The sequence below is a fragment of the Artemia franciscana genome, chromosome 20 (assembly GCF_032884065.1).
Source record: "Artemia franciscana chromosome 20, ASM3288406v1, whole genome shotgun sequence".
NCBI classification, from domain to species: domain Eukaryota; kingdom Metazoa; phylum Arthropoda; class Branchiopoda; order Anostraca; family Artemiidae; genus Artemia; species Artemia franciscana.
Window position 1 is genome coordinate 33,031,680 of NC_088882.1, and position 27,777 is coordinate 33,059,456.

At 33.9% G+C, this 27,777-nt stretch overlaps 2 protein-coding genes across 2 annotated transcripts in view; one reads left to right on the forward strand and one right to left on the reverse strand.

Moving 5' to 3' along the window:
• The window catches only part of LOC136040140 (zinc finger protein 260-like), a 31,201-nt gene extending 16,296 nt beyond the window's left edge, over positions 1–14,905 (reverse strand). The window contains exons 1-3 of the mRNA XM_065724251.1: positions 14,742–14,905; positions 6,111–6,237; positions 3,290–3,460 (exon numbers count right to left, since the gene is read on the reverse strand). Of these exons, the coding sequence (XP_065580323.1) occupies positions 3,290–3,460; positions 6,111–6,153 (214 nt within the window). The 5' untranslated portion in view covers positions 6,154–6,237; positions 14,742–14,905. The remainder of the gene's footprint in view (positions 1–3,289; positions 3,461–6,110; positions 6,238–14,741) is intronic.
• Positions 14,906–26,381: 11,476 nt separating this feature from the next.
• On the forward strand, positions 26,382–27,143 carry LOC136040052 (zinc finger protein 33B-like). The gene has a single exon (XM_065724118.1). It carries the CDS (start codon positions 26,382–26,384, stop codon positions 27,141–27,143), a length of 762 nt encoding a protein of 253 aa, XP_065580190.1.
• The last annotated feature ends 634 nt before the right edge of the window (positions 27,144–27,777 follow it).

The following is a 27,777-nucleotide window of genomic DNA, read 5'->3' on the forward strand; positions in this document are numbered from 1 at the left end:
CATGAACTTCTGACTACTGATTCAATAAGCCCTCTCCAAAGGTAATAAGACAATCCTCTCAATAAAATTATATATGCCCCCAAGGTATAACTTACAACTTATGGGGGATTGTCATCCTAAAAAGACATAATTTCTGGACCTTTCAACTACGACGAAAAAAATACTGATCTCAAATGTTGACTGGATATTTTTGGAGGAATGATGGGCGTGGGGGGATGGTTGCCCTCCAATCGCTTTTGACCACTAAGAGGAAACTAGGCCTTTCAATTTCCAATCGAATAAGCCCATTTCGAATTTTCTACTCAACGACAACCAACATCCATCTTAAAATTTCTATCAAATACATAAGACATGTTTGTGTGGTGGGGGGGGAGAGGTATCCATTCACTTTAACTCTTAAAAAGGACACTAGGACTTCAGATTACTGATTCAATAAGCCCCTGCGAAGCTTATACGACCATCTTTTCTAAAACCTTATATGCCCCCAGGACGTAACTTACAACTCTTGCCTTGAGGGCTTAGGGGGAGGGGCTGTCATCCTAAAAGACATATTTTTTGGACGTTTCAACTAGGCTGGACAAATTGGCTACCTCGAAATTTTCATTGGATATATCTTATGCTAGTTTAAGGGCTCACATGCTTACGACAAAATCGCTGAGCAACTGAATAGTGTCTTTGAACTGGAGTTGAAAGAAGTGCGTGCGGTATTAACTTATAATGCTTGAAAATTCAGTAAAGCATTTAGAAAATTTCCGACTATCTCCAGCGATGTTAGTCAAGAAAGGGGCAATGGGAATGCAGAATGAAATGAAGATGACTTCTTCTCATTTTCAAACGTTGGAAACATTGGATTAGTCTGAATAAGCAAGAATCGTATTCTCCGCTTCCTACTCATTTCAAATGCGTCAGCCATACACTCGATTTCCTTGGATTCAAATGCTGATTAAGCACTGAACGATGATGCATATAAGCGGCAGTAATGTGCCGTTTTTCCAAAGTGTACTGCTCTCTGGGACACTGTTAACAAGAGCTCAAACGCCACAGAGGCTGTCAAAAAGGTATACAATAGAAGGCTAGTCAGGCCTGTTACAACTTGATGGAATTCAAAATACGACAGTGTTAAACGTTTGATGGATTGCAACAATTAGAGAAGCTTCATGATGTCTGCGATGATTTACAGTAACCTAGGTTTGTTTCTCGTGAGTTAGATTTTCTTCAAGAATATATGAAAGTCGTGGAGCCACTAGCGGTAGCTCTGGATATCTTTCAGGGAAAATTCAGTCTTTTGACAAGAGCTTAAAAAGATGAAAGATATAGTGAGGTTTTGCCATCCACTGGTATATACTCTTCGTGTAGGTCTGGAGGCAAGATTTCTTACTATCCTAGACGAGAGACTTTTTCTTGCCAAGATTATTTTGTTGCAACTTCAAGTCATCCTTATTTCAAACACAAGTGGTTAAATAGTGATAGTAGGGATATAGCTGTCGAATTCTTGGTAGAAGAAGCAAAAAAGGTTGAAGATCCCGAAGCTGTTGACAAGGCTGACAGAACTGACAGAGCTACGTTTCTGGTGATGAATACTTTAACAATAGTGATGAAGAAACCACCACAAACAATTCAGATAATCATGAAAGCGATGAAAGTACTGTGAAGGTGAAAGTTCTTTCATATTTAGCTGACAGGCAAAAAAAAAAACTAACCATGCTTAAGACCAACCAAGAGTATTGAAAGTCTTCACGAAATTTAACTGCATAATTCTTTGTCCGTACCCGCGGAGCGAAAATTTTCTGCTGTTGGAGGAATTTTTACACTAAAACAGAACATACTTAGAGATGCTATGCTCGAAAAGCTAATGGAATATTAAAGGGAACAAGCAAGAAATACAATTAATTTATAATGTAGCATTAAGCAATGAATGGCAAATTTAGAATTGTTTTTACTATCTACCTTTGTGATATTTTAAATCACTCGCAATTTCGTTATCTAAGAGTATCGTTATCTTTCGGTATCTGATAATCGAAATAGAAAACAGTTTCAATTGTCTTTTCTAGGTACTTTTTCAAGAGGGTTCAGAATAAAATATCCAGGTATGTATGCTCTAGAAATGTACTTTTAAATATGACGTCACTCGTATGGATTAATTTCCAAAATTATGACTCTTAACGTATTTTCTCAAACTCATGACCTATCCAGATCGTTTTCTCAGTCCAGAAAATCTCAGGATGCCAATTTCCCAAAAAATGTGGTGCTGTATTCGATTTAAAAAATAAATACTGGTACAGAATTAAATGTACAATTACTGTTCTTTTAAGAGAGACTAGTTGTACTTTTTTTTATTCTTGTATTTTTTAATTGGAAATATTTAATGATTGTTTGCTAATAACAAAACTGTATTAAACGCCACAAAAGCACCTGAAATCCAAGCAACTATAAAATATGCATTAAGCTATATAGATGACTTAACAATCCCAAAAATCCGAATTTTCTATACCTATCTTTCAAACCTAGGGTCTGCATGTAGTCAAGAAGGTTTCTTGAAGAATAGTTATAAGAAGAAGTTTCTCACATGATATTTATCCAGAAACAAAAAATCTACCCCACTGGTGACGGCAATCGTACCCAAACTACCGAAACCCTGGTTACACAATGCCCAGGTCGCACTTAAGCTTCAATTAAAAAAAGATACCGTAATAATTATGAACAATCTTGTTTTCACTTGAAATTACAGTCACTCTTGCGCCGATGAGACTGACTGTGACCCATTTAAATCGTCCACTTCTTCAGCTCTTACAGTTGCGTTAAAACTGAAGATGTAATTTGAAAGCAAAACCAAAGGGTCTTTAGAAAAGAAAGGTGCAACGCAGTGGCATATTGAAATGTTATTTAATATAGGACATATAAGCCACAAAAGGCATATTGTTTTTATTACTCACATTACTTGTACACATGACTAAATACTTGCATCAGAAACATGAAAAAAAATCTCACGTTTTAAAAATTATAAAAGCTGAAATGAGTCTCAAAAGCAAAAAAGAGTTCCAAATAGAATACAGGGGTGTCATTTTGTTCAGGGGTTTAATCAAGATACAATATTTTGCATCCCAGTACTATTAGCCATTCCAGAAATTTACTAGCTAAATATTTTTCATTTCACATGCAGCCAGGACACTCAGATACGGCAATCACACCTCTTCCACGCCTCACCAGAATTCTAAAGGTAGGGTAAGATACACTCTTTCCTTTTGGACATGTGAACATACAGAAGAAGCTTAAGATATTTGAAGTATACCTTCTTCTTCGCTGTCTTTTGACACCAGTTTAAGACGGTCAGAATCGGGTGTACAATCTGCAGGAGGGCCAGGACAAATAGAAAAAATATTAGCTTCATGATCCATCGGTGATATAGGATGCATACTTCCAAAAACATCTTTATCATCATTTGAGAGTGTATCTTCTGATTCTAAAGTAATTAGAGTACAAATTACATAAAACACATACAACAAAATGATGTTACACAACAAATCTGTTACTCCTACAACATTTAGAATTTCATACAATTTTACATGGTATTTCATGGGAGAAAACAGGTTTGAAAAAAAAAATGTAAATTAAAAATACAACAATTTTCAGAGGATAGTGGCCAACTATCACAAGCATATAGCTGCTACCTAGTTAAGCACGAACCATAATCCATAGTAAACGACAGTTTAGGAATTACTTTGAAAAAAAAACCAGCTAAGTGAGAAAACTTTTGGATCGGTTTGATGCCTACATGGTTGAAATCCCTTAACTGACGGTTTGCAATCTCTGACCTTGAACACTCCCCTTTTCAGCCCTACTATTTACTTACCCTTGCTATTATTACTATTTATTTACCCTACTATATATTACTTCCGAGACAACAATATTTGCAACACGCTTGCCGCTGCAACTTACACCAAAATAAAAAGACACTTATACGATTACATGCATTAGTTTTTATTTCCATTCATTCACTGAACTACTTGTGGCAATTATATATGTAGCCCCAATTATAAGTATACTAACCTGAATTACTAATTATAATGCTAGTTATATATTTTGGGCTATTAATTACAATGGCCCACAATAGTGGAACATTTAATTGGGACAAAATTCATTAATATTATGAATTTTAATGAATGAAACAAATTTTTGAAATTTCTGAAGAGCCTACCCAAAATTGACATACTTTCGGTGTACGCTATTTCATTCCTGGGATATTTCGCATATACTATTTTGAAAATCTTCACTTAATTAAGCTACATTTATCTAGTTCAAGAGTAGCAGTAGCATTACTAGTATAAATAATAGCCGTTTTAGCTTAACAGCCTAAGGTGTTGATGATGAGATATTACTGACACACTCTTCAGACAGCCTATATGCCCATTGTGTGTTTTGAATTTATTCAACATAGCGTTGTAAACTAGTAAAATTGGTTACGGCAAAATTGGGTATTTTACGCCTATTACCATAATTTTATGGACCCCCATAAAATTGGTATTTTACCTATTTTGCATAATTTATGTATTTTACATATTTTACCGGTATTTTACCAGTATCTTACATATTTACAAAGTTTTGCAATTTTGACAGCACAAGAGCGCCAAGAGGTAGACAGAAAAAGGTTTGGATATGTTTTATTGATTTTGTTTTGTGCATAGCTGTATTGCGGCAGCATATATATATATATATATATATATATATATATATATATATATATATATATATATATATATATATATATATATATATATATATATGTGTGTGTGTGTGTGTGTACGTTAAATAGCAAGCATATATATAAAGCAAGGAAAAGTAAAAGGAAATCCAAATTTAATCAAACATAGATAAAAAAAACAAACCTCATAGGAACATTAACCTGTCGCTCAATTTCACTGCTTTTAGGAGCTGTTTGAAATCAGACCTAGCGGTATGTTGTCTCTTGTGTACTAGGTAGAATTGTTTTTATAATAAGAAGGAGACACAGAATTGCTGACGAACTACAATAAAAATAATTAGGTACAAGCTTATTTGGTACTTGGGTATTATTCAGAACACACTCAATAAGTGAAGTTAAGTTCTTTCGTGAAACAAACTACGATGCAGGTACATTTCATGAGAAAATCCGGTTTCACAGCCACAAAGACAAAAGGTTATGTTAGAATTCCAAGTTGTAATTTTACGATTTTCCTAATAAAGTATTATATTTTCATCATATTTTGTTTTAACTCATTAGCTTTATCAAAAGTTTGGGCTATATATTTGCACATTAGGGGAAGGGGGGTGCATTACATCAAATACCTAACTTAACCTATCCTAACCACTTCTATATATAAAATATTTAATTAAAATGTACCTGCATTGTAGTCTGTTTCACGAAAGAAACTAACTTCACTTATTGAATGTGTTCTGAATAATACACAAGTACTGCTTAATTCAACACCAATGTACAAAAAAAAGTTTTAGGTTCTCTCTATCCCTGTGATATTTATCCCCTTATTTAGGTGAGGATATTGCTAGAACAATGTCTTTAACACCCCCTTTCTTACACAGGTCCTGACAACACACTGAAAACTTCAAATTTGCATGTTTTTGGTCACCTTAAGGCAGAAAGTGGGAAGGTCTAAGTGGGAAAGTGAGAAGGTCTAATCGAGATGAAGAAGCAAAGGCTTTAAAAATTCGTTATTCACCTCCTGATTACGATTTTTTTTTTTGCCTTATGTTCCAAGTTAATCCAATTTTTGTTAGTAAGATTGGGAATTTTTGTCTAGCCTTGACATACAAAATGCTATAGCTTCCTAGAGAGAAGACAAAATTGCTGAAACCAATGATCTGTAAAATAATCTGAGGTTAATTATTTATGAGATTACACAAAGGCAATAAAAGTACATGATTACTAAGATATTAGTTTAAGAAGGCCCTTCTGTAGATTTTTTAATTAGCAATAGATAAGTATCAAAGTTGTTTCATCCAATTCTCCAACAAAAGTAGCCAAAATAAGAAGTAAATATCAATGACTATCCAAATTTTGAGCAGAAGAAGCAGAATATAAGCATCAAGTTGGCTAAAAACCTAATAATATCAATTACCTTGCTTAACAGCAGTGATACCCAAGAGGTCAGGTGTTTCCATGTTTCACCAATAGAGTCAAATCCACACTGAGCGTTTCTTAACTACTCCAGAAATATCTCCAAAAGAGAAGAAAGAGCACAAATCCTACAAAATGGTTGGGAGGTACAAGTAAAACAAAAAACCTGCTTAGAAGAAAATTAGATCATAAAAAACATAATTCAACAGGTTCCAAAATTCAAGACCAATTTATTGACCTTTCTATATTTGAATTGACCAACAGCACCAAAACAATTACATGGTAAATAGATTGAATTTTGTTGATCTGTCCCAGAACAATATGTTGCAAAATTTAAGTTTTTGGAAAACGTGTACAGCTTCCAAACAAAACTATTAAGAGAAAGGACAATTTCTGAACCAATCTCATATTAGTAATTTGTACTTCTTGCTCAAAATAATTTCACTTTTTACAATACTTAACTTATTCAGTTGGTTCTAATAAACTAATGGATTATTTAATTTACTTAGTGGTATTTATAAAATTTTGGTCCATTAGAAGCAAACTAGCATGTGCCCCATAAACCTGAAGACTTATAACTGGCATGCCTATGTAGATTCTATTAGGAAAGAGGGACACACCCTTCCAAAAAATACATCCTATAAAAACATTTAACATTATGGGAACTAAGCTGATGTTTTTCCCCTAACTTTATCTTTAAATTTATGTAGAATAAATAATCTGCAACATCCATTGATGAGTAGTGAAAGATTTATATCAAAATAAAAATTCATTTTTAAATATTTACGAAATATATCAGCACCCCTTTTATATACAAGAAAAAAATGGGGATGTTAGATACATTAGAAAGAGGCCAATTCTCTCCCAAACACAGCACGAGCTGAAACATTTCAAAACAGAAAACTATCTCTGCTCCAGGTTTTTGCCCTTGATTAACATATTTGATTCAGTTTTTTAGGTTATTTTGCGATAAGAGCTTTGTGATAAGCCCAGGTGAGTCAAATTCAAACCTCATAACAATAAAAAAAAACACAAAAAACCCCAACCAAAAATAGGCCACTAATCAGAGAAAAATCAAAAACTTATTTGAATTCAAGAACATAAAATGATTTTAACTTACTAATAATCATTCACTAAATGTAAGGTCAAGCTGTCATGGGGTAAGAGTGCTCCAAAAAAAGAGAGAAGCAAAAAATCACCTTTCAGAACAAATCAAATTGTTTTAAAATCTAAAAAAGTAGTAAACTGATGAAGTAATCACAATGTTAAGAAAGAGATAAAAAAAGAGAGGAAAACAAAGGAAGTGGTGATGATGGTAAGAAGGGGGGAACTATGGGAAATAAGCTGGCAAATTGCATGAGAAGTTTCTCTAAGAGAAAATATATTTTGGGAGGGTTTGGAATAATATTCTCAGAAAAATAGAGGCAGAAACTAAGTCTTATACATTTAAGCGTTTATAACCAAGCGTTTCAGAGGAAGTGCTCTAATGTTGCCTCAGAGAGAAGCCATATTCCTGTGATGGATGATATTTTTAACCCAGTTTGGGTAGAAGGCGTGGTTACAGAAACTTTAGAGGGAGTTCACTTGATTGGAAATTGAAAAACCTTGCACACTTTTTTTTAAGAGTCAAAGCAATTAGGCAGCAACCATTGGTTATAAAAGAGCAAAAGGAGATCTTGTTTGATTTTGAAAGTGTCCTTACCTCAAAACTGTCAGTAACTCATCGTTTGGCCACAAGGATGAGAAAAATTCGTTCTGAGATGGGCTAGGAGACCCTGACATGAGTAAAAACATTTTTAAACCCATTCAATTGGACAATATAAAAGCCAGGTCCTTGAAGCAAGAGGGATCATATGTAAAAACAAAGTCAAAAAGTCAAAAGGTCATAAAAGGACAGGACAAATCTTAAACATTGTTGTAAATTGGAATGTTTATAAAAACATGCAAGGGGGTTCATTTGATTGAAAATTTTAGCACACTTTCAAGGACCCGAAACATTCGATTTTTTCTCTCATACTCTTTCTTTTCCATCCAACCGTAAAGAAAAAGATGATATTAAATACAAACTTTGATGTTGTCATTTTGGACTCCAAATACAAGCAGAGAAGATAAAATTTTATGTCTTTAATCCATCTCAATGCGCTGCATTTTCAATATCCTGGGTAAAGATCAGGGGATTAAAGTGAAAATGTTAGGGATGATTTGGGGAAGGCAAGTGGACTCCTTTGGCAAGGATGAGAGGAAAATGGTCTACGACCAGAGGGTCATATGGACTGTCAAAATTGCCTTAGGAAAGGGAGAGATGTAAGTTTAAGGAAACAGTTTATCCAAACTATGAAAGTGGTATGTCTGCAAAATTTCATAAATGACAGGTGGGGAAGAATTACTTGTTCTGATTGGTGCTACCCAAAATGGACAAAAATTGTCTTTTTATTCTTGCATAAACATGACACGTATAACATGTTACAGTAGTATACACTCAATTTGCAATTTACTACTTAGGAGAAACCAAAACATATTGGTTGCGTTGATTCAAACAACACCAGAATAGTCCAACTGTTAATATTCATTTTTAAATTTTTTATTTTAAAATCTAGACTTGTTTCAATTTTGACTAGCTTTGATGTTGTTTATTAAATAAAAAAAAACAAGTTTTTTTTTAACTGCAAGTAAGGAGCAACCCTAAAACTTCAAACGAACAGAGATTATTCTGTATTTGAAAGGGGTTGTTCCCTCCTCAATGCCTCGCTCTTTACGCTAGTTTGACTCTTTCTCACAACTCTACTTTTTAAGACAATTAAAAACTTTAGCGTAAAGAGAGGGCATTGAGGAGGGGACAATCTCTTTCATATACAAAATAATTTATGTTCATTTGAAATTTTAATGTTGCTCCTTACTTGCAGAAAAAAAAAACTTTTTTTTTATTTAATTTCTGATCGTTTTTGAATTAATGCATGTTTTGATTTTGTCTCGCCACACATGAATAATTAAAATGAAATTTGCATATTAATTGTTTTTTGCTAAATGGCTTTCTCATAGTCTTGATAGGACGATTTTGATAAAAAAAAATGGGGTGGGGGACGAGGCCCAGTTGCCCTCCAATTTTTAGTCACTTAAAAGTACAACTAGATTTTTTTTATGAACGGTTTTGTTAGTAATAAATATACGTACCTTACGAATTAACTTACATAACAAACTTCTATATTTCTGTTTTTTTATTATGTATATGAGGGGTTTCGCCCCCTCGTCAATATCTCGCTCTTTACATTAAAGCTTGAATTTTGTCCCAAATCCTTAAGAATGACCCTTGAATCAAAAAGGCTGTAGAATAAATCGTTGAAATTACTAAAAATCCTCTAGCATAAAGAGCAAAGTATTGTAAAGGAGACGAACCCCCTTATATATGTAATATCTTATGTTCGTTTTAAGTTTTAATGCTGCTCATTACTTCCAGTTGAAAAAAAATTATATATTTTCTCATTGTTTTTTTTTTAATAATGCTAGAAAATCCTGCACCCCCTTCATGGAAATTCTCTTCCCTCATGATAAATTCCTCTGTGGAAAAATATTCCCACATAACCCCCTCCCCCGACCCGCCCCTACCCCAACGCAAAAAGGTCACTCTAAAAACGTGTGTACACTTCATAATAACCACCACTCTATGTAAACAATGGTCAAAGTTTGTAACTTGCAACCCTTCTCCCAGGGACTGTGGGGGATTAAGTCATCCCCAAAGAAATAGTTATTAAGTTTTCGACTACGCTGAGCAGAATTTTGACCTGGTGACTTTGAGAAAAATTGAGCATGGGAGGCGGCCAAGGTGCCCTCTGATTTTTTTGATCACTGAAAAAGGGCACTAGAACTTTTAATTTCCGTTAGAATGAGCCCTCTCGCGACATTCTAGGACAACTGGGTCAATACAATCACGCCTGAAAAAAAAAATAAAAATAAACACGCATCCATGATCAGTCTTCTGGTAAAAAATACAAAATTCCACATTTTTATAGATAGGAGCTTGAAACTTCTACAGTAGGGTTCTCTGATATGCTGAATCTGATGGTGTGATTTTCGTCAAGATTCTATGACTTTTAGTGAGTGTTTCCCTCTATTCTCTAAAATAAGGCAAATTTTCTCAGGATTGTAGCTTTTGATGGGTAAGACTAAACTTGATGAAACTTACATACTTAAATGCAAAATTAAAATGCAATTCTTTTGATGTAACTATTGGTATCAAAATTCTGTTTTTTAGAGTTTTGGTTACTATTGAGCCAGGTAACTCCTTACTACAGTTTATTACCACAAACTGTTTGATATACACGTTATTACCTCTTGCAATATCAAAGTATATGAAATCAATTTTCAAAGAAAACTAGAAGACAATATCAACTAAATGGACTTCAGAGCAATATATAAAAGAAGATTATTCATCCTGGGTGCATTTTCAACAATCTAGTTGTCTATTTCTTCACTTCCAATACAGTAACAAATCTTTCACATGTCTACTTTTGCCAAGAATTTATTCAACAGCTTTTCACTGAAGTACCATTTCTGATGGTGGTTTGTATATGACATTATTTCTGGGTGAAATCATACACTGACATCACTTAAAACCACCTCAATCAATCCTAACACATTACATTCTAATTTTCAGTTAACCTTAGAATTTGAAGATGTTGATAAACTACATCTTAGTCAAATTTTAATTCTCAAAAAGTATTTTTAAGCCTTAAAGGTTTGATACAGAATAAACCTACTCAAAACTAAAAGTGTTTTCTTTTCTTCCAACAACCCCTATTATTTTAGAAGAGAATTTGAAATATCCCTAGATGATGCAATGCTACAAATATTTTCTGAAGCTCAGAGAGACTGAGTGTCAGTATGATGAAGATTAAAATCTCCTATTATTATCTTTGGGTGTTCTGCTTCTTTGAGTATCTTTCTAAACTGAAATTTGCTGAAATCCCCTGTTCTATTATTATAATAATTAACTTTGTTAATTGCCCTGCCTTTAGTGTTTGTAACCTTCATCACACTAAATTCAGGAGATCTATCTGCACCTAATTTTTTTTTTCTCTGCAGTATATCTTTCACTCATCTGTGTTAAAAGACCACCTCCTTTTCCTGATTTTCCATCCCATCTAAATGACTGGTATCCTTGATAATGAGCTTTATCAGTAGCTGTGTGGAATGTTTTCTGAACACACACTACATCAGGTTTTTCTCTTACAAGGACATTTCTTAATTATATTCTTCTTGATTGAAAGAGACAGTTGGCATTAATCTTCACAAACTTCTTAATTTCCTTTTGAGAAGCATGGTGGGTGGAGACTCTGAACTTGTCTTTCTTTTTGAGTTGAAGTCTTGATATTCCATGGCCTTATCTGAGTCATGTTCTTCCCTATTCTCTTTGGTTTCAGATTCTTCTGTTATTTCTTACATCTTCTCTTTTATTTCTTTCAAATTCTTTTTGTTTACTTTGGTTGTTGGAATGATCATAATCAGGCTCGTAACAATATTACTTAGTTTGGTAATCAATTCATTTTGTTTCTCTACTATTTTTGAAAGTTGCAAATGCTTGTTTATTTGCAACATTTTTCTTGTGTGTCAGCAGGGAATGAGTATTTTGACACTAACTGTGCTTCTCTCCTCACATGGTTTACCCATAAGGTGTATCTCTGATACATATTCATTTCCAAGTAGTTCTTGCTTTGTTGCAACTTTTTTATATATAAACATCACTCCTATTCTTTTTGAGATTTTGTTTCTAAACATTGTATCTTTGCCACTCTTTTCAAATACAATCAAATCTTCATTGAACTTTATTTCTTTCACCTCAAGAATCTTTTGTGCATACAATTCATTTTTGCATGAATCACTATGGAACCTCCTGGTCCTGATCTGCTCATCACCTTGCCATAGCCCACTTTTATACCACTTGCATTTAGCAGAACACTGAGCTTCTTTGCCACATATCCTTTTGCTGCTTCAGGGACCTTTCCAGTTTGCTTTGGACTATTAGACCCACTTCCACCTTTAGCCAGATGCTCTAATATATATGGTTCATTTTGATTTCCGTTTGATACTCCTTTTTGATCTCTGGCCATGTCAGATTTTAGGCTGGGATTATCCCCTATTCCTTGATAATTTGTCCTACCAAGTCTTAGCTTACTACCTACTAGCTTAGTTTTTACTAACAACAAATTAAACACATTTATTCTATGAGATAATGTAATAAAAAAAACTGCCAAACATTAACCAAACTACTGATTCTTATGTTAATAATTTTCTAAACTTTCTTTCTTTAATTTCCAAAAACGATTCAAACATCTGTCTATTTTCTTCCTTTCAGGACCTACTAATTTTATTTCATTAAGATGTTTGAGTTAGCCTATGGAAATTTCATTTATTTATAAAATAAAAGTGTTTTACATCTAGACAATCTCTTGAGTACAGTTCTTGTCTATTTTATGAAGTAAGAATTGTTTTGTTTTTAATATATTTCCTTCTCAAAGGTAAAACAATTAAACTAAAAGCCTTCTTTTCTTATCCATAGTTCTAACATAATTAGAGCTATTTATTACAATCTATAGCATATTCCAAGATAAAAAAATTAAATATCTATAAGATTCCATAACTGACATAGGTAAAAGGTAAAACACATTACTTGATTTCTCTATACCCTATTATGATATAAAAATTCTGCTATTTGTTTTTTATTTTGCATAAAAAGCAAATTGGAAAGTTTTAACTTTTTATATAATTTAGTTTGGAAGGAAGCAAATGGATAACTTGATACTTTCTTATGATCTTTCCAAACTCAGTAATTGTTTCTGAGAATAATTCCCTTTTGAGCCCTTAAAAGTACCCTAAAAGGTCAAATTTTCTTTTTGTCACTGCACAAAAAAGTGATCATTACTAGAAATGGGTTTAAAAGTAATTAAAAACATACTATTTATTTATAAATCAATTACTCTGCTGTAACATATTCCAAGGGCACTGATTTACAACAACAAAATTACAAATAAAATTGATTTATACATGTTATCCTTAAATTTTCAAGTATTTAACTGGGGTTTATAGAAAATGGTTAATTTTTTTTTGTGCAAGTAAAAGAAGCAAGCAGTTTGACAAAAATGACATTATATAGGCTAAAGAGAATAAGATATAGAAAAATATCAGCATGGTTATGTAATTCTCTTTAGTTAAATTGTTTTCTTAATAGATGCATTGTTTAATTTAGCTTCTTTTTTGTTGAAGGAAGAAGGAAGGAAATTAGTTATTTTTCACTAAAATATTCTACTTGTTCTTTATTTTTGTGTCTACTATTGTTATGTTATGACAATCTTATTGTACAGAAAATGTACCCTTGAATAGAAACATCAGGAAAACACTAGGGATTAGAATACTTTTTGAAATTCAAATGCTTATTAAGTTTGACTCAATGCATTTCAAATAAACAAATCAAGGCCTTTGATATGCAGTAGTTTAAAGTAATTGATCTAACAATGAAATTGTGAGTATTTGCTTAACTTTTAACTTTACTCCATAGTCTAAAAATATAGACAAAGTAATAAGTTAGTTTTGGGGGCTTGAAATGGAATTTGCCCAACAAGCTGCCTTATGTAGTAATAAATCCTTATTTCTAAGCAATCAATTTATTATTTCTACACTTTCAATAACTTACAGATACTGTATAGTTCTACTTCAACAATACAGTCTGACTTTACCCTCTAATAGCCTGTAACATGATTTGGAACACTCTCCCAGAGTTTACATTGAGCTACCACTTGTTTGATACCTTCAGAAAGTATGTTAAGGGTTTTCTTACAATTAATTAGGCTTTCCCTAATTTTCTGTGGAGTTGGTGTCTAGAGATTGGGTCTACAGTTAAATTGTGCAGATGGAATCATGTATTTCACCCCTGCCTAGCTTCAATCTTATTTTTTATTTTTTTTGGAGGGGGATACTGTTTGGGTTGGCAACATGAGTGTTTTATTTCAAAAAATTTTAAGAGATGTATTTGTTTAATTTCTCTCCTGGTTTTTCCTGGCCATAGAGCCTTACAGGGGGACTAAGTTGAAGTGTTTTGTTGTTGTTGTATTTAAACACTCAGGAGCTTGTTAAACACATATCTAGGCTAGATTAGGCTATTCTTTTTTCCCAGTAAATTTTATTCAAAAATTCATGTAATTACTCAACTTGGAAAGATCATAAAAAGGCATCAAGAAATGTATTCATTTTTTTCTTAATTGTATTATAAGAAAAAGTCAAAAATTTACCAAGTGGCGTGTCCAGCTACCCTATAAGTCTAATCTAGGATCTCCAGAATATAGGCCAATGTCCCATAAAGACTATGCATAAGACCATTTGGGAAAGGGAGTACATTATCAAAATGTAGGCTAGTCATGATATTTGGAAAGAACATAAAATACAGCCAATGTCTAGTATAACACTTAAAGAGTGACAATTTTTCTGAATAAAACAAGCTAACTAAAGAAATTAGTGCCACCAGTTTTTTTGTATACATAATGGTTTATCTCAATATCATGGTTGCATTTCTGACAATTTATTTTCTTGTTTGTGACTAGGCTAACCAGGGCCACTACATTAGGATATTTTTAGGACAGCCTACCTTAAAGTAACTGGCCATCTATAAGACTTCCCTTTCTTAGGCTTTTAGACTAAGACGTAAAATTCCATTTTAACTGTACTCTTGGTATTCGCCAGACTCCAACACCCTTTCTCAAAAGGATGATGATGATGAGAGCTTTCACTCAAGGAAGCACGCCCAGTGACTCTTTTGAATAGTTTGCGAGAATTTCGTGCAGCCGTTTAATCTCCGATGTTTTAGGCCTTTTTTTGCGTCAACCAAAGAGACTGTTTGAGCTCAAACACTCGGTGTGGTTGAGCTCAACCGCTGTTTTTGCATGAAACAGTGACAAACCAGGTTGTAATGAAAAGTGTTTTTGCGTGAAACAATTGACTGGTTGAACTCTGATTTAACCAGTACTGTCATTGTTTTTAACCGTAGGGTTCTACTATTTATAATTATTGGTTGAATAAAGACACAATGGTCTCTTAGGAGACCATTAGGGTATTAGGAGACCACTATCTTATTAGGGAATTTCAAGAATGTAGGGAATATTGGACAAATTTGAGACACACAGCTTGCATACTTTTTGTCAAAAGGGCCCATCAGTAACATTTCATGGATGACATATGGTATTTCAAGAGGATGCTCGAAAGTGGTCGAATAGCAGCAAACCTGTCTTTAATTATACTCCGGTTGGAGAGGGAAACCGGAATTCTTGGAAAACGTGAAAATTGGTACATTTTTATCTTACGAATAGGGGATCGGATCTTAATGAAATTTGATATTTAGAAGGAATTCTTGTCTCAGAGCTCTTATTTCAAATCCCGACCAGATCTTTTGACATTGGGGGGAGTTGGGAGGGGAATCTTGGAAAACACTTGGAGGGGAGGAATCGGGATCAAGCTTGGTGGATAGAATAAGCAAATGTCCTTGATACGTGATTGACGTAACTGTACCGGATTCGCTCTCTTTGGGGGAGTTGGGGGGAGGGATTCAGTGATTTAGCGAGTTTGGTGCTTCTGGACGTGCTAGGACGATGAAAATTGGTAGGCGTGTCAGGGAGCTGCACAAATTGACTTGATAAAGTCGTTTTACCAGATTCGACCATCTGGGGGGCTAAAGGGAGAGGAAAAATTAGAAAAAATTAGGTATTTATAACTTACAAGTGGGTGATCGGATCTTAATGAATTTTGATATTTAGAAGGACATCGTGACTCACAGCTCTTATTTTAAATCCTGATGGGCATTAAGCCTCTGATTTTCCTTTTAAATCAATCTATTGATTCTTAGAATTTTGTTAGAGCTCATACCATATGAGCTCTTGGCTCTTCTTGCCTCGTCGCAAGTGCCATATGAGCTTTTAGCTCTTGTTAATCTTAGGGGCTGTAAACCTCCAGTGAAAGTTGTGACTTTCGGTGTTTCCAATGGTGCGCTTTCCATTCCTGTTTGTGGCTAATAGGTACGGTAGACTTAAAGCTCTTTATTGAAACACTACCGTAGTTGTTTTTATTATTAACTTTTATCACTGAAATATTAGTCGCAAGAACTGAGACACCAATCCCCTGTTAAATGCCAAATCCTCCTTAATAGTTCCTGTTATCACAGGCCGTGTTCTTTTCTTGACTTTTCTTTACTTGACTAATAACTTTATGAACTCAACTATCAGTAACTTATACTATACTTACTATCAGTAAGTACTATCACTATACTTATACTTATACTTAAACTTACTATCAGTAAGTTTATCAGTAACTTAAGTCAACTCAAAACTTTTACTAGTTTTGTTCTTTACATGATTGCATCTATTCCTGTATTGTCTTCTTTAAGTTATTGTCTTCTTTTGTCTATTGTCTTCTTCTTTAATTGTCTTCTTTATTCTCTTCTATTGTCTTCTATGCATCTATTGTCTTCTTTAACGAAGACAATTTTTGAAAAAAACTTACAGTATTTGGCCATTATCCTGGCAATTTTGATTTGTCTTAATTAAAAACTCTTAAAATAAAAACAGTTCAAAATAGGGATGATACCTTCTTATTGACAGTGAATAGAAATAAAATTATTTAACTGGATATTTCGAACACATATACAGTGTTCATCATCAGCAGTAAAACTGCTGAATACATCATTATCAGTTTTACTGCTGATGATAAACACTGTATATGTGTTCGAAATATCCAGTTAAATAATTTTATATCTATTCACTGTCAATAAAAAGGTATCATCCAACTGTTTTACTTTCGTCATGGAAAGGCAGTGTGGTCTTCGAAGTTATCTAACTCTTAAAATAAATTAATATCTTTTTCATACCCTGTATTCATCAAATGAAATACCATGTAGAAATTGTTCAGCATTCTAAAGTTTTTACAAACAATAAACTCAATTTGTTGTTAGTGATTTAATATTTTTTGAAGCTGAAGATACATCCTTGAATGATTATAAGGATGTTTTTAGTAACATGCATCCCATATTACCAATGAATCATGAAGCCAATTTGTGTTCTACTTCTCCTGGCATATCTGCGGATTATAAACCCAATTCTAACGATTTTAACAGGAGTTAAAAAGTGGTTTGGACAAAGGTATGCTCCAGACATCTAGATTTTTTTTTGTATACTTTCTTATTCAAACTGTGTTTTGTTTTCCCATGTGATTGCCCTGGATGTTTTTGGAAAGAAACATTTAGGTAGTAAAACTCAGGATAAGGTTTACACTATTACAACATTAAATTATGTGTTATAGTTCATTCTTGAAAAAGACGACGAACCCTTATTTTATTTAGAACTCTTTTCCAAAGGTATGCTCTAGAATTCTATTAAACTTTGAGCTTTTTTTTGTATAATTGCGTGTCCAAAATGAAGAGGCTAATTTTGCACTTCCTTGGCAGGATGTGTTATGCTTGGATATGAGCGCCCCGATTGTTTTAGAAAAGACTTATTTAGCTCATAGCATTCGGGTCACTTTCAACTATTAGGACCTAAGATTCTGTGTCTTATTTGAAACTCTTCTGTAACGTGATGAAACTATTATAATTTTTTCCTAATTGTTAAATAAAGTGATGTTTTCTTTTAATTCTGGGTAAAGGATTTCGCTGTTCCACTCCAATGGAACAACACTCTTTTCTAAAAAAAAACAAAAAAAAAACTTTAGCTTCATTTGGTAAAAACGAAGCACCAAAAGCAGAAGAAGTGATTTATGGTACGATTGGCAATCAACCTAATTGGTGTCCACCCATATACATCCAAATAATTAAATATATTATAATAAAAATGATACCTATAAAATTAAAAAAATAATTAAATTAAATATTTTAAATATGAAATGTTTAAATTGAAATAGTCCTGATAAATAACCTGTCAAATTGAATATAAAGCACATTGTGTCCATTTCAATTAGAATTTTCTAAAGCTTACGTATGTTCGTGTTACCTGTGATTTATTGGTTTTGTTGATTGTTTTCACGTCTAAATCATATCAGACTTCTTATTTAATGGTTCTTCTTGAAGCCTTCTTGGCTATTTACATCCCTTGAGTTTGAAAGACAGATATGAAAATTCTTTATCTTTTGTATTGTCGTAATTGTTGATTATTGTATCATTCATGTTTATATTTGTTATGTTACTGTCGGAATGAGTTCTTTGCGACTTCATTGTTGATATTTGTGGTTTGATGTTTACCAATTGGTCAAACGTGTTCTTATAACCTGATTTTTTCCATGGGTTATGTAATCACTAGCTTGCTTTAAGTGTTACTTCGGTCAATGTCCACTCATGTATCACTCATCTTGCAATAGGTAAGGGTTTATTCACCTGCGGTAATTGCCTGCATTGGAAAACGGAAGTAAAAAAAATACAATTGTGTTTTGTCATACTGCAATTATAATACATCTACAACACAATTATAATAAATAATGTAAATTTAACTTTAAACTTGTCAAATAATTCCAGATATAAAAATAGAAACAAATAAATAAGATAACTCTTTAATAAAAGTATGCAGGGACGGAAAAATATTATATGAATCAAACCAGTAGTCTTACCAAATCTACCTAATAACTTTTTGCTTAGTCTTCTAACCCAAGGTCGAGGTATGGTGTCCCAGGGCTGCAAAGGCTTTTTCCCCATGGGGAAATTAACAGCCTTTAAATTCTTGGACAATAATTTATTGTTTTAAGAACATCTCTTGGTTCCATCCATTTCGTTTAAATTAATCCCGAAATGCTTAGCTGAAACACGGAAAAAGAATCGATCATTTGTCAAACAGTTCGTGGTAACGAACTGAGCGACCCGGCTCAATAGTAACCAAACTCTAAAAAAGGAATGTTGATATCAATAGCTACATCAAAAGAATCGTATTTTAATGCTGATTTTAAATATATAAGTTTCATCAAGTTTAGTTCTATCTATCAAAAGCTACGAGCCTGAGAAAATTTGCCTTATTTTAGAAAATAGGGAGAAACACCCCCTAAAAGTAATAGAATCTTAACGAAAATCATACCATCAGATTCAGCGTATCAGAGAACCCTACTGTAGAAGTTTCAAGCTCCTATCTACAAAAATGTGGAATTTTGTATTTTTTGCCAGAAGGCAGATCACGGATGCGTGTTTATTTGTTTGTTTTTTGTTTTTTTCCCCAGGGATGATCGTATCGACCCAGTGGTACTAGAATGTTGCAAGAGGGCTCATTCTAACGGAAATGAAAAGTTCTAGTGCTCTTTTTGAGTGACCAAAAAAATTGGAGGGCACCTAGGCCCCCTCCCACGCTAATTATTTTCCCAAAGTCAACGGATCAAAATTCTGAGATAGCCATTCTATTCAGCGTAGTCGAGAAACTTTATAACTATGTCTTTGGGAACCACTTACTCCCCCACAGTCCCCGTGGGAGGGGCTACAAGTTGCAAATTTGACCAGTGCTTACATATAGTAATGGTTATTGGGAAGTGTACAGACGTTTTCAGGGGGATTTTTTGGTTAGGGGTAGAGATTGAGAAGAGGGGGATGTGTTGGGGGAACTTTCCATCGAGGAATTTGTCATGGGGGAAGAAAATTTCCATGAAGGGAGCGCAGAATTTTCGAGCATTATTAAAAAAAACGAAAAAATAAATATGAAAAAGTTTTTTCAACTGGAAGTAAGGAGCAGCATTGAAACTTAAAACGAACAGAAATTATTACGCATATGAGGGGCTCACCTCCTCCTAATACTTCGCTCTTTACGCTAAAGTATTTTTAGGAATTTCAAATATTTATTTTACGGCTTTTGTGATTCATGGGTCATTCTTTATGAATTGGGACAAAATTTAAGCTTTAGTGTAAAGAGCAAGGTACGGACGAGAGGGTGAACTCCCTCATATATGTAATAAAAACGTGAGGATACAAAATTTCTTTACGTAAGCTAATTTATAAGTTAAGTATATCTTTTACTAATAAAAACATTCGTAAAAAATTAAAAGTATTAGTTGCCTTTTTAAGTAACCAAAAAATAGGAGGGCAACTAGGCTTCCTCCCCCACTCGTTTTTTTTCAAAATCTTCGATCAAAACTATGAGAAAGCCATTTAGCCAAAAATAAATAAATATGCAAATTTTGTTTTAATTATTCCTCTGCGGAGAGCCAAAATCAAAGCATGCATTGATTCAAAAACGTTCAGAAATTAAAAAAAAAGAAGTTTTTTTATGTGAAGGTAAGGAGCGACATTAAAACTTGAAACGAACAGAAATTACTTCGTATATGAAAGGGGATGCTTCCTCATCAACGTCCCGCTCTTTACGCTAAAGTTCTTTACTGTTTTAAAAAGTAAAGTTGAGAGAAAGAGTCAAACTTTAGCGTAAAGAGCGGGGCGTTGAGGAGGAAAAGCCCCTTTCATATACGAAGTAATTTCTGTTCGTTTTAAGTTTTAATGTCACTCCTTACTTTCAGATAAAAAAAACTTAGTTTTTTTTTATTTATCTGTGAAAGGGCTCACCTAGGTCTCTGTAGCTTAGTCATAGCAGCATCTGGGCTAGGTATAGACTCCTATCCTTTACGTTTCCTGTCTACTTTGTCAAGACTACTGGTATCTGCTGTCATAGTACTGATGGAAGGGCTTGAAACTTCTCTGTTGAGTATTTCAACTGTGTTGTTCAGGCGGGTGCATTTTTGAGAGGATGTGGCATTATCTGAGAAACCAGTTTGCAAAGCGATGTTATAGTCTAGATCTGCCTTGCAACGATCTGCCTTGCATCACCTTCAAATATGGTCATGTATTATTGTTGAGATCCTCAACTGGAAGGTGATTAGGTGTTGGGGTGATAGTGGAGGGAAGGAGTCTGTATGTACCAGGGGGACATGCTTTATATGTGATAAAAGGCCCTTCGTCAAGACCTCAGTAGTGGCTCCTGTGGAGACATTATCGGTGAAAGAGTAAGTAAAAGAGTTCTTCTTCATGAGAGTTGGACACTCCTCGGAGGTAGATGCATGTTTTCCATTGCAGTTTTGGCACTTTAGTACTTGCTCTAACTTCGATGTCTTGGATTGAGGGCATTATTCAAGGGTATGTTGTCCACTACATAGTAGACATCTTCTGCCTATGTGGCAATTCAAAGCCAGGTGGTCAATTTACTGTATACCTTGCACCCCAAACGTATTTACTGGAAACCAAAGGGTTAGGATTTTTTAAAATCATTGTCACTTGTTGGATTCTATCATCACATTGGACTTCCCTATTGAAATCATCCGGATTGGCGACCTCCCCAGATTAGAAGGATACAATACATTTTCTATATTTGATTAAAGTGGGGTTGGAGCCAGGACCAAGAACAAACTTTACGTTACAAGTATTTACTGCCATATCTGATATAGAAAGTATATCAGTAGTTACTGATCAATTCACAGCAATCATGATAATAGAGCCATCTGGTCCAATTCTTTCTAACATTGAGCCTTAATGTGACCTATACTCATGATTTTGGCAGTGTTCAAACAATTCTTTTGCAAAAACTGTTTTACTCCCTAATGTCAACAGCTTACTGGCCTCATTTGGACCTTCAACGCCTAAGGCTGAGATCCTTACACTACAATAATTTAGGTCAGGGTTGACGAGACCATAAAGTGTCCTGTCAGTCATCACAAATCAGAAGCAACGCTATAGTGTTGCTTGTAGCAAAGACCATAAGGCTTCACTGTTTTAATATTGATTCTTGTTTCCAGGGGTACTTTATATGGAAGGCGTGGTCGTATAAGCTTTGGAGGGGAGTCATTCAGCTGATCATTGGTTATTCGAAACTTATAGTGCACTTTATTAGAGTCAAAAGAGATCGGAGAGCAACTCCTCCCACGTAATTTTCCCCCCAAATGTTTCCAAATGTTGTTTTGGGATGAGGTCAAGGATCGTTTATAGTAATTAATTACAGTACGAGCCTTGTCTGGGAAAGAGCACGCAAAAGCTTTATCAATCAAAATCTGATTTATGAATCAAAACATCAAATAAGAAAAGAACTCCAGGGTCGAAAAAACCAGCAGAGCTCGGGGGCAGGTGTTATAAGCTGTGCCCTGGGGATATATAAGGTTTTTCTTGAAGGGGTGATCGTATAAACTTGAGGCGGGGGCTCATCTGATCGGAAATGTAAAGTCCTAATTATATTTTTAAGAATTAAAATGACCAGAGTGCAACTAGACCGCCCACCTTCCTCCGCCCTAATCACCCCAAATGCATCCGATCAAAATTTTGAGACAGGCAATTTGTTGAAAATAGTTCAAATATCAAATAATAAAAGACTTCTGGTCGACATAACCATAGCCAAGGGATAAGCGTTGTTAGTTATAACCCGGGGGCATGTAAGGTGCTTATGGAAGGAATGGTCGTATAAACTTCAGAGGGAGCTCAATGGATTGGAAACTGAAATCTATAGTTTCTGTTTTTAAGAGACAAAAATGATCAGAGGGCAACCTAACACCCACTCCCCCTCTGTCGTCCTCTTTTACCTAAGTGCATACCATCAAAATTTTGAGATAGCAAGATCAGATAACAAAAAAACTTCAGGGTGGGCACAACCCCCAGAGCCCAGGGGAAAACGTCGCATGTTATGTCTCGGAGGTATATAGAATCCTTGTAGAAAGTGTGGGCTCGGCTCAAATGATAAGAAATAGGAAATATTAATTCCCTTTTAACGGTCAAAAGTGATCAGAGGACAACTAGTCTACCCCCCATGACCTTTTCCCAAATGCATCAATTCAAATTCTTTAAATAGCCATTTAGTGCAAAATGGACCAAAGATCATATAAAAAAATTAAGGGTTGATAAAACCCCCCAGAACCCAGTGGCAAGTACTGTAAGCTATGTGCAGGGGTATATAATGTTTTTATGTAAGGGCGGTTGTATAAACTTCAGAAGGGCTCATTTTATTGAAAATTGAAAGTTTTATTCCCTTTTTAGGAGTCGAAAGTGATCGGACGACAACTAGAGCCTCCCCTCCCTACACCCTCTTTTCCTCAAATGGATCCAATCGAAGTTTCGAGATAACCATTTTGTTCAAAACATTCCAAAGTTCAGATAACTAAACTTTGGGGTTGATTCAACCCCCCAGAGCAATAGGGCGACCCCTGGCCTTCCATGACCCCCGCCAACAAAGAAATCATTAACGACATTTTATTCCAAAACTTATGGGAGCCTCCTTCCAAAACAAATTGTTAGCAATATTTTACTGCAAAAACCGATGGGAGCTGAGCTCTGGTCCTCCATGATCCGACCCCATCCAAGAAAATTTACGATATTTCATTCCTAAGCCTATAGGAGGTGACCTCTTGTCCATAATGGCCCTACTTCCTCCTCCTCCCCAAAAAATATTAACGATATTTCATTTTGAAACTTATAGGACCTTTGGTCCTCCGTGGCCTGACCCGTCCCTCAAAAAATTATTAGTGATATCTTCTTCCAAAACAACTGCCTGAGCCCTTCATGGCCCGACCCCCCCCCCCCAAAAAAAATACAATATTCCAATACAAAACTTATGGGACCTTATTCCTGGCCCGAAAAAATTTATTAACAATACTTTATTCCTAAATTTATGGGATCTGACCCCTGGCCCTCCTGGGCCTGACCCCCCTAAAAATCGTTAGCGATATTGTATTCCAAAACTTGTGGGAGCTGACTTCTTGCCCTCAATTGCCCTACTTTGGAATATTGGCAGCGTATACCAAAATTCACTTTGTTTCCGTTATTTTTTATTTGTAATACTTTCTCTTTGGCTGTTCATTTCTGCAGATGAACAACTGCTAAAAAGGTCGCTATAACTGTATTTGTCTGGAACAGTCTTGGACACTACTAATAAAATTAAGTTTCATATTTGATATATAATATTAATTGCTAAAAGCCAATCAGTTCAAGATTTTATTTGTCTGTAATTTTTTATTTTATTTTCAGTAAATATTTGTAACATAATTCGTTTTCAGTAAAATACCCAATGACATAGTAGACTCAAGACACTTTTATAGTTAGGGAAGGGGCACTAGACAAACTCTCTCACACTATACGCATATTTAAAATGAAGTTAAAATTCCTACTTTGCACTAAAGCTAAATTAGTTTTGGGAATATCCAATAATGGTCAAATCCAAGAGATCCTCTCCCTCATGTGATACAACTGAAATAATTTAAAGAATCACAGCTACAAACATCTCTGTTATATTTTCCAGATCTCTATATCTCGTTTCATTCAATCACTGTAAATTATTCAATTTTTCTTCCATTTTTACCATGCAGGATTGTTTGATGATAGGTTCGGCGAAAAGACTAACGGTATTGGCCTTTAGTGCAATGTAAGAGTATTAACCTTTTAGACAATTTCCAACGTTACTGGAATGCTATCATGCATTTTTGAATATTTAAATTTCTGAATATATATATATAGAAATAATTTTGGAATAGGAAATTTTGAAAAAATTGAAACTTTGGCAACCAAAAATGAACAAAAATCAGTAAAAAAAAAAAAAAAAAAAAAAAAGAGTTTTTCAAAGATAAGTAAAGGCAATATTAAAATTAAGATAAGAATAAATAAAAATTATTACAATCCAAACTCAAAACAATCCGTAATTACAATTAAGGAATAAATGAAACCCAAAGTGGACAGAAATTAAATAGTCATAGCCAAACAGGTACTAACGTTATTGATAAATAAATCTTAAAATGATTAAAGCTGAAATTGAATATGCAAATCAAGCTTAAAACACACACAAATATTTTATTATTGAAGTATAAATGAAACCCAAAACGAACATAATTTAAAATAAACAATCATAGCAAACAATCATACAACAGGTACTAATATAAATGAATAAATAAATCTTAAAACGAGTAAAACTTAATTTAATATGGAAATCAAGATTATAAAGAACAAAAATCACTACAAACAATTGTTTGGGTACTGCCTCCTTCCCTAATAGTAAATACCTAAAACATATTGAGGCATTGGCACTCTACTGAAAACAAGCTATATTACCAATATTTCCTTTTATATTTATTACAACATTGAAAATAAAAAAAAATTCAGTAAGATAAAATTTTAAACTGATAAGCTTTCAGTAGATAATATCATTATGTGTCAAATATTCAGTTTAATTTTATTAGTTTGATTCAATTCTGTTCAAGATATATATAGTTTTCACTACAAACAAGAGTTTGGCTACTGTCCCCTTCCGTAACTGTAGAAGTATAAAGCCTACTTTGTACACTAAAAACGAGTACACTAAAAACGAATTATACTAAAGCATTTTTTTGTCTTCTAATTATTACGGCATTAAAATTGAAAATAAAAATTACAGTGAAATAAAGTCTTAAACTGATGACCTTTCAAGAATTAATATCATTATGTATCAAATATTCAGTTTGATTTTATTAGTTCTTCCCAAGACTCTTCAGGACACATATAGTTTTCACTGAAGCGTCAATGACGCACTAGCATTTATTCTAAACTGACATGAGTTAGATTTAGTGATAAGTGATAGTACCAATAACATCCCAGCACTTACTCTTTAGACCTAAGAGTTTTTTTTTTTTTTAGAAGATTTGACTATAAAGAACCTAATAAGTAAATTGTCGTTTGATCTCAAAATACATTCTTGATTATTTAGACCGCCCTTGAAAAACTCCCTGGATATAATATATAATTATTTAAAATACTATTCATTTTAATTAAATTACTAGATATTGTTATAAATATAGTTATTCCCGCAACTGTATTTTAAAAGTTATAACTGAAAATTACAGCAGGTAGAGAAAAGATACTTCAAGTATCAAAGATACAGCCAATACAAAATTGACTTATATAAATTGACCATCATACTGATTATACATTAGTCATTAGAATTAAATGTATAGTAACGGTATAAAGAAAAAGTTTAAAAGCTGAATTGTGTCCCAAATAGAAATAATTTTTCAAATATCAAAGATACAGCCAATAAAAGTTAGCTGTTACAAACTAATCACTACAGGAATAGTCATTAAAATCAAGATTGTAGTAAAACTTTACCACGTGTACAAACATATATTGCTGTATGGTTTATCTTTGAAAAAAAAAAGTACTAAAAATATGTATGGTAAAGTGATTTATTCTAAGTGATTTTTATGTTATTTTAGTTTTTCCTGTTGAAGTGTTCTATGATCATAATATCATCAAACAAGGAAGTGGAATACATAGCATCCCTAGTTTTGCAAGATGCCAAGTAACATTTATGTTTTTGCTGAAAAAGATTTGGGAAAACATGACGTTGGCAATACTGGAAAAAAGCCTTTCAGATGTGATGTATGTGAAAAAACTTTCAACCTTAAATCCACCTTATCTAATCATCAAAAAACACATACTGGAGAAAAACCTTTCGTGTGTGATATATGTGGAAAAACGTTCGGCCGAAAATCCAACCTTACTCAGCATAAGAGAACGCACACTGGTGAAAAACCTTTCAAATGTGATATATGCAAAAAAATATTCAGCCTTAGATCCACCCTATCTCAGCATAAGAGAACTCATACTGGTCGAAAACCTTTTGAATGTGGTATATGTGAACAAAATTTCAGTTTTAAATCCCACCTGTCTTATCATCAATTAACTCATGTTGGGGAGAAACCTTTCGTATGTGATGTGTGTGAAAAAAGGTTCAGCCGAAAATCTCACCTATCTTATCATAGAAAAACTCATACTGACGAAAAAACTTTCAAATGTGAAAAAACCTTCTGCCTAAATTCCAACCTAACCCTGCATAAGAGAACTCATACTGGTGAAAAACCTTTCAAATGTTATATATGTGGAAAAACATTCGCCCAAATATCTAATCTTACTCAGCATACGAGGACTCATACTAGGGAAAAACCTTTCAAATGTGACGCATGTGAAAAACCTTCAGCCGTAAATCCAACCTATTTCAGCATAAAAGAACTCGTATTGGGGAAAAGGAACATGCGTAACAGAAACTCATACTGATGCCGAGCAGAATTAAAATGCTTCGTGCGCTTGACAGGTGTCAATAGAGTGCATCAGCAGTATCTAAGGAATAGCTGAAAGTTAGTTAAAAAATAAGTTGAAAGTTTCAGGATATGTTATGGGGCACATTACCGTATGATTAGAGGACAACCAGGTCCTCTTTCCCTTTTTAGATGCCCCCTCCCTTCAACACAGATCTTAATTTCTCTTAACTTATTTTGTCCAAAACAGCCAAAGTGTTTAGTAACTATGCCTTCTTGGATGCCATACCCCTACAGCCCTAGAGAAAAAATTGAAGATTATCCATTTTACCCGTTTTTAAAGAGCAGGATTTATCATTAGAAAGAGGGAATGTTTTATTCTTGGTGTCTTTTAAAAGGCTAAGGGCATTAAGGTAAACTCTGGGGAATGTTGAGGGGTATCTAAAACTAAATAAAAAGACACTTTGTCACTCAGTTCATCAAAAAAGTGTATCTACACTAACTAAAATGGCTGAAGGTATTAAGTTTAAACTTTCAAGGGATTTTGAAAAGTGGTTGGAGGGAAACCAGTCCCCCTTCCATATGCTTTTTCGCCGCCCTTTCTTCAAAAAGAGATCTGAAAAAAATACGAAAAGCCAATCTCGTTTAAAATA

Coding starts and splice junctions, on each gene's coding strand:
- LOC136040052 (XM_065724118.1), top strand. CDS start 26,382: ATGCCAAGTAACATTTATGTTTTTGCTGAAAAAGATTTGGGAAAACAT.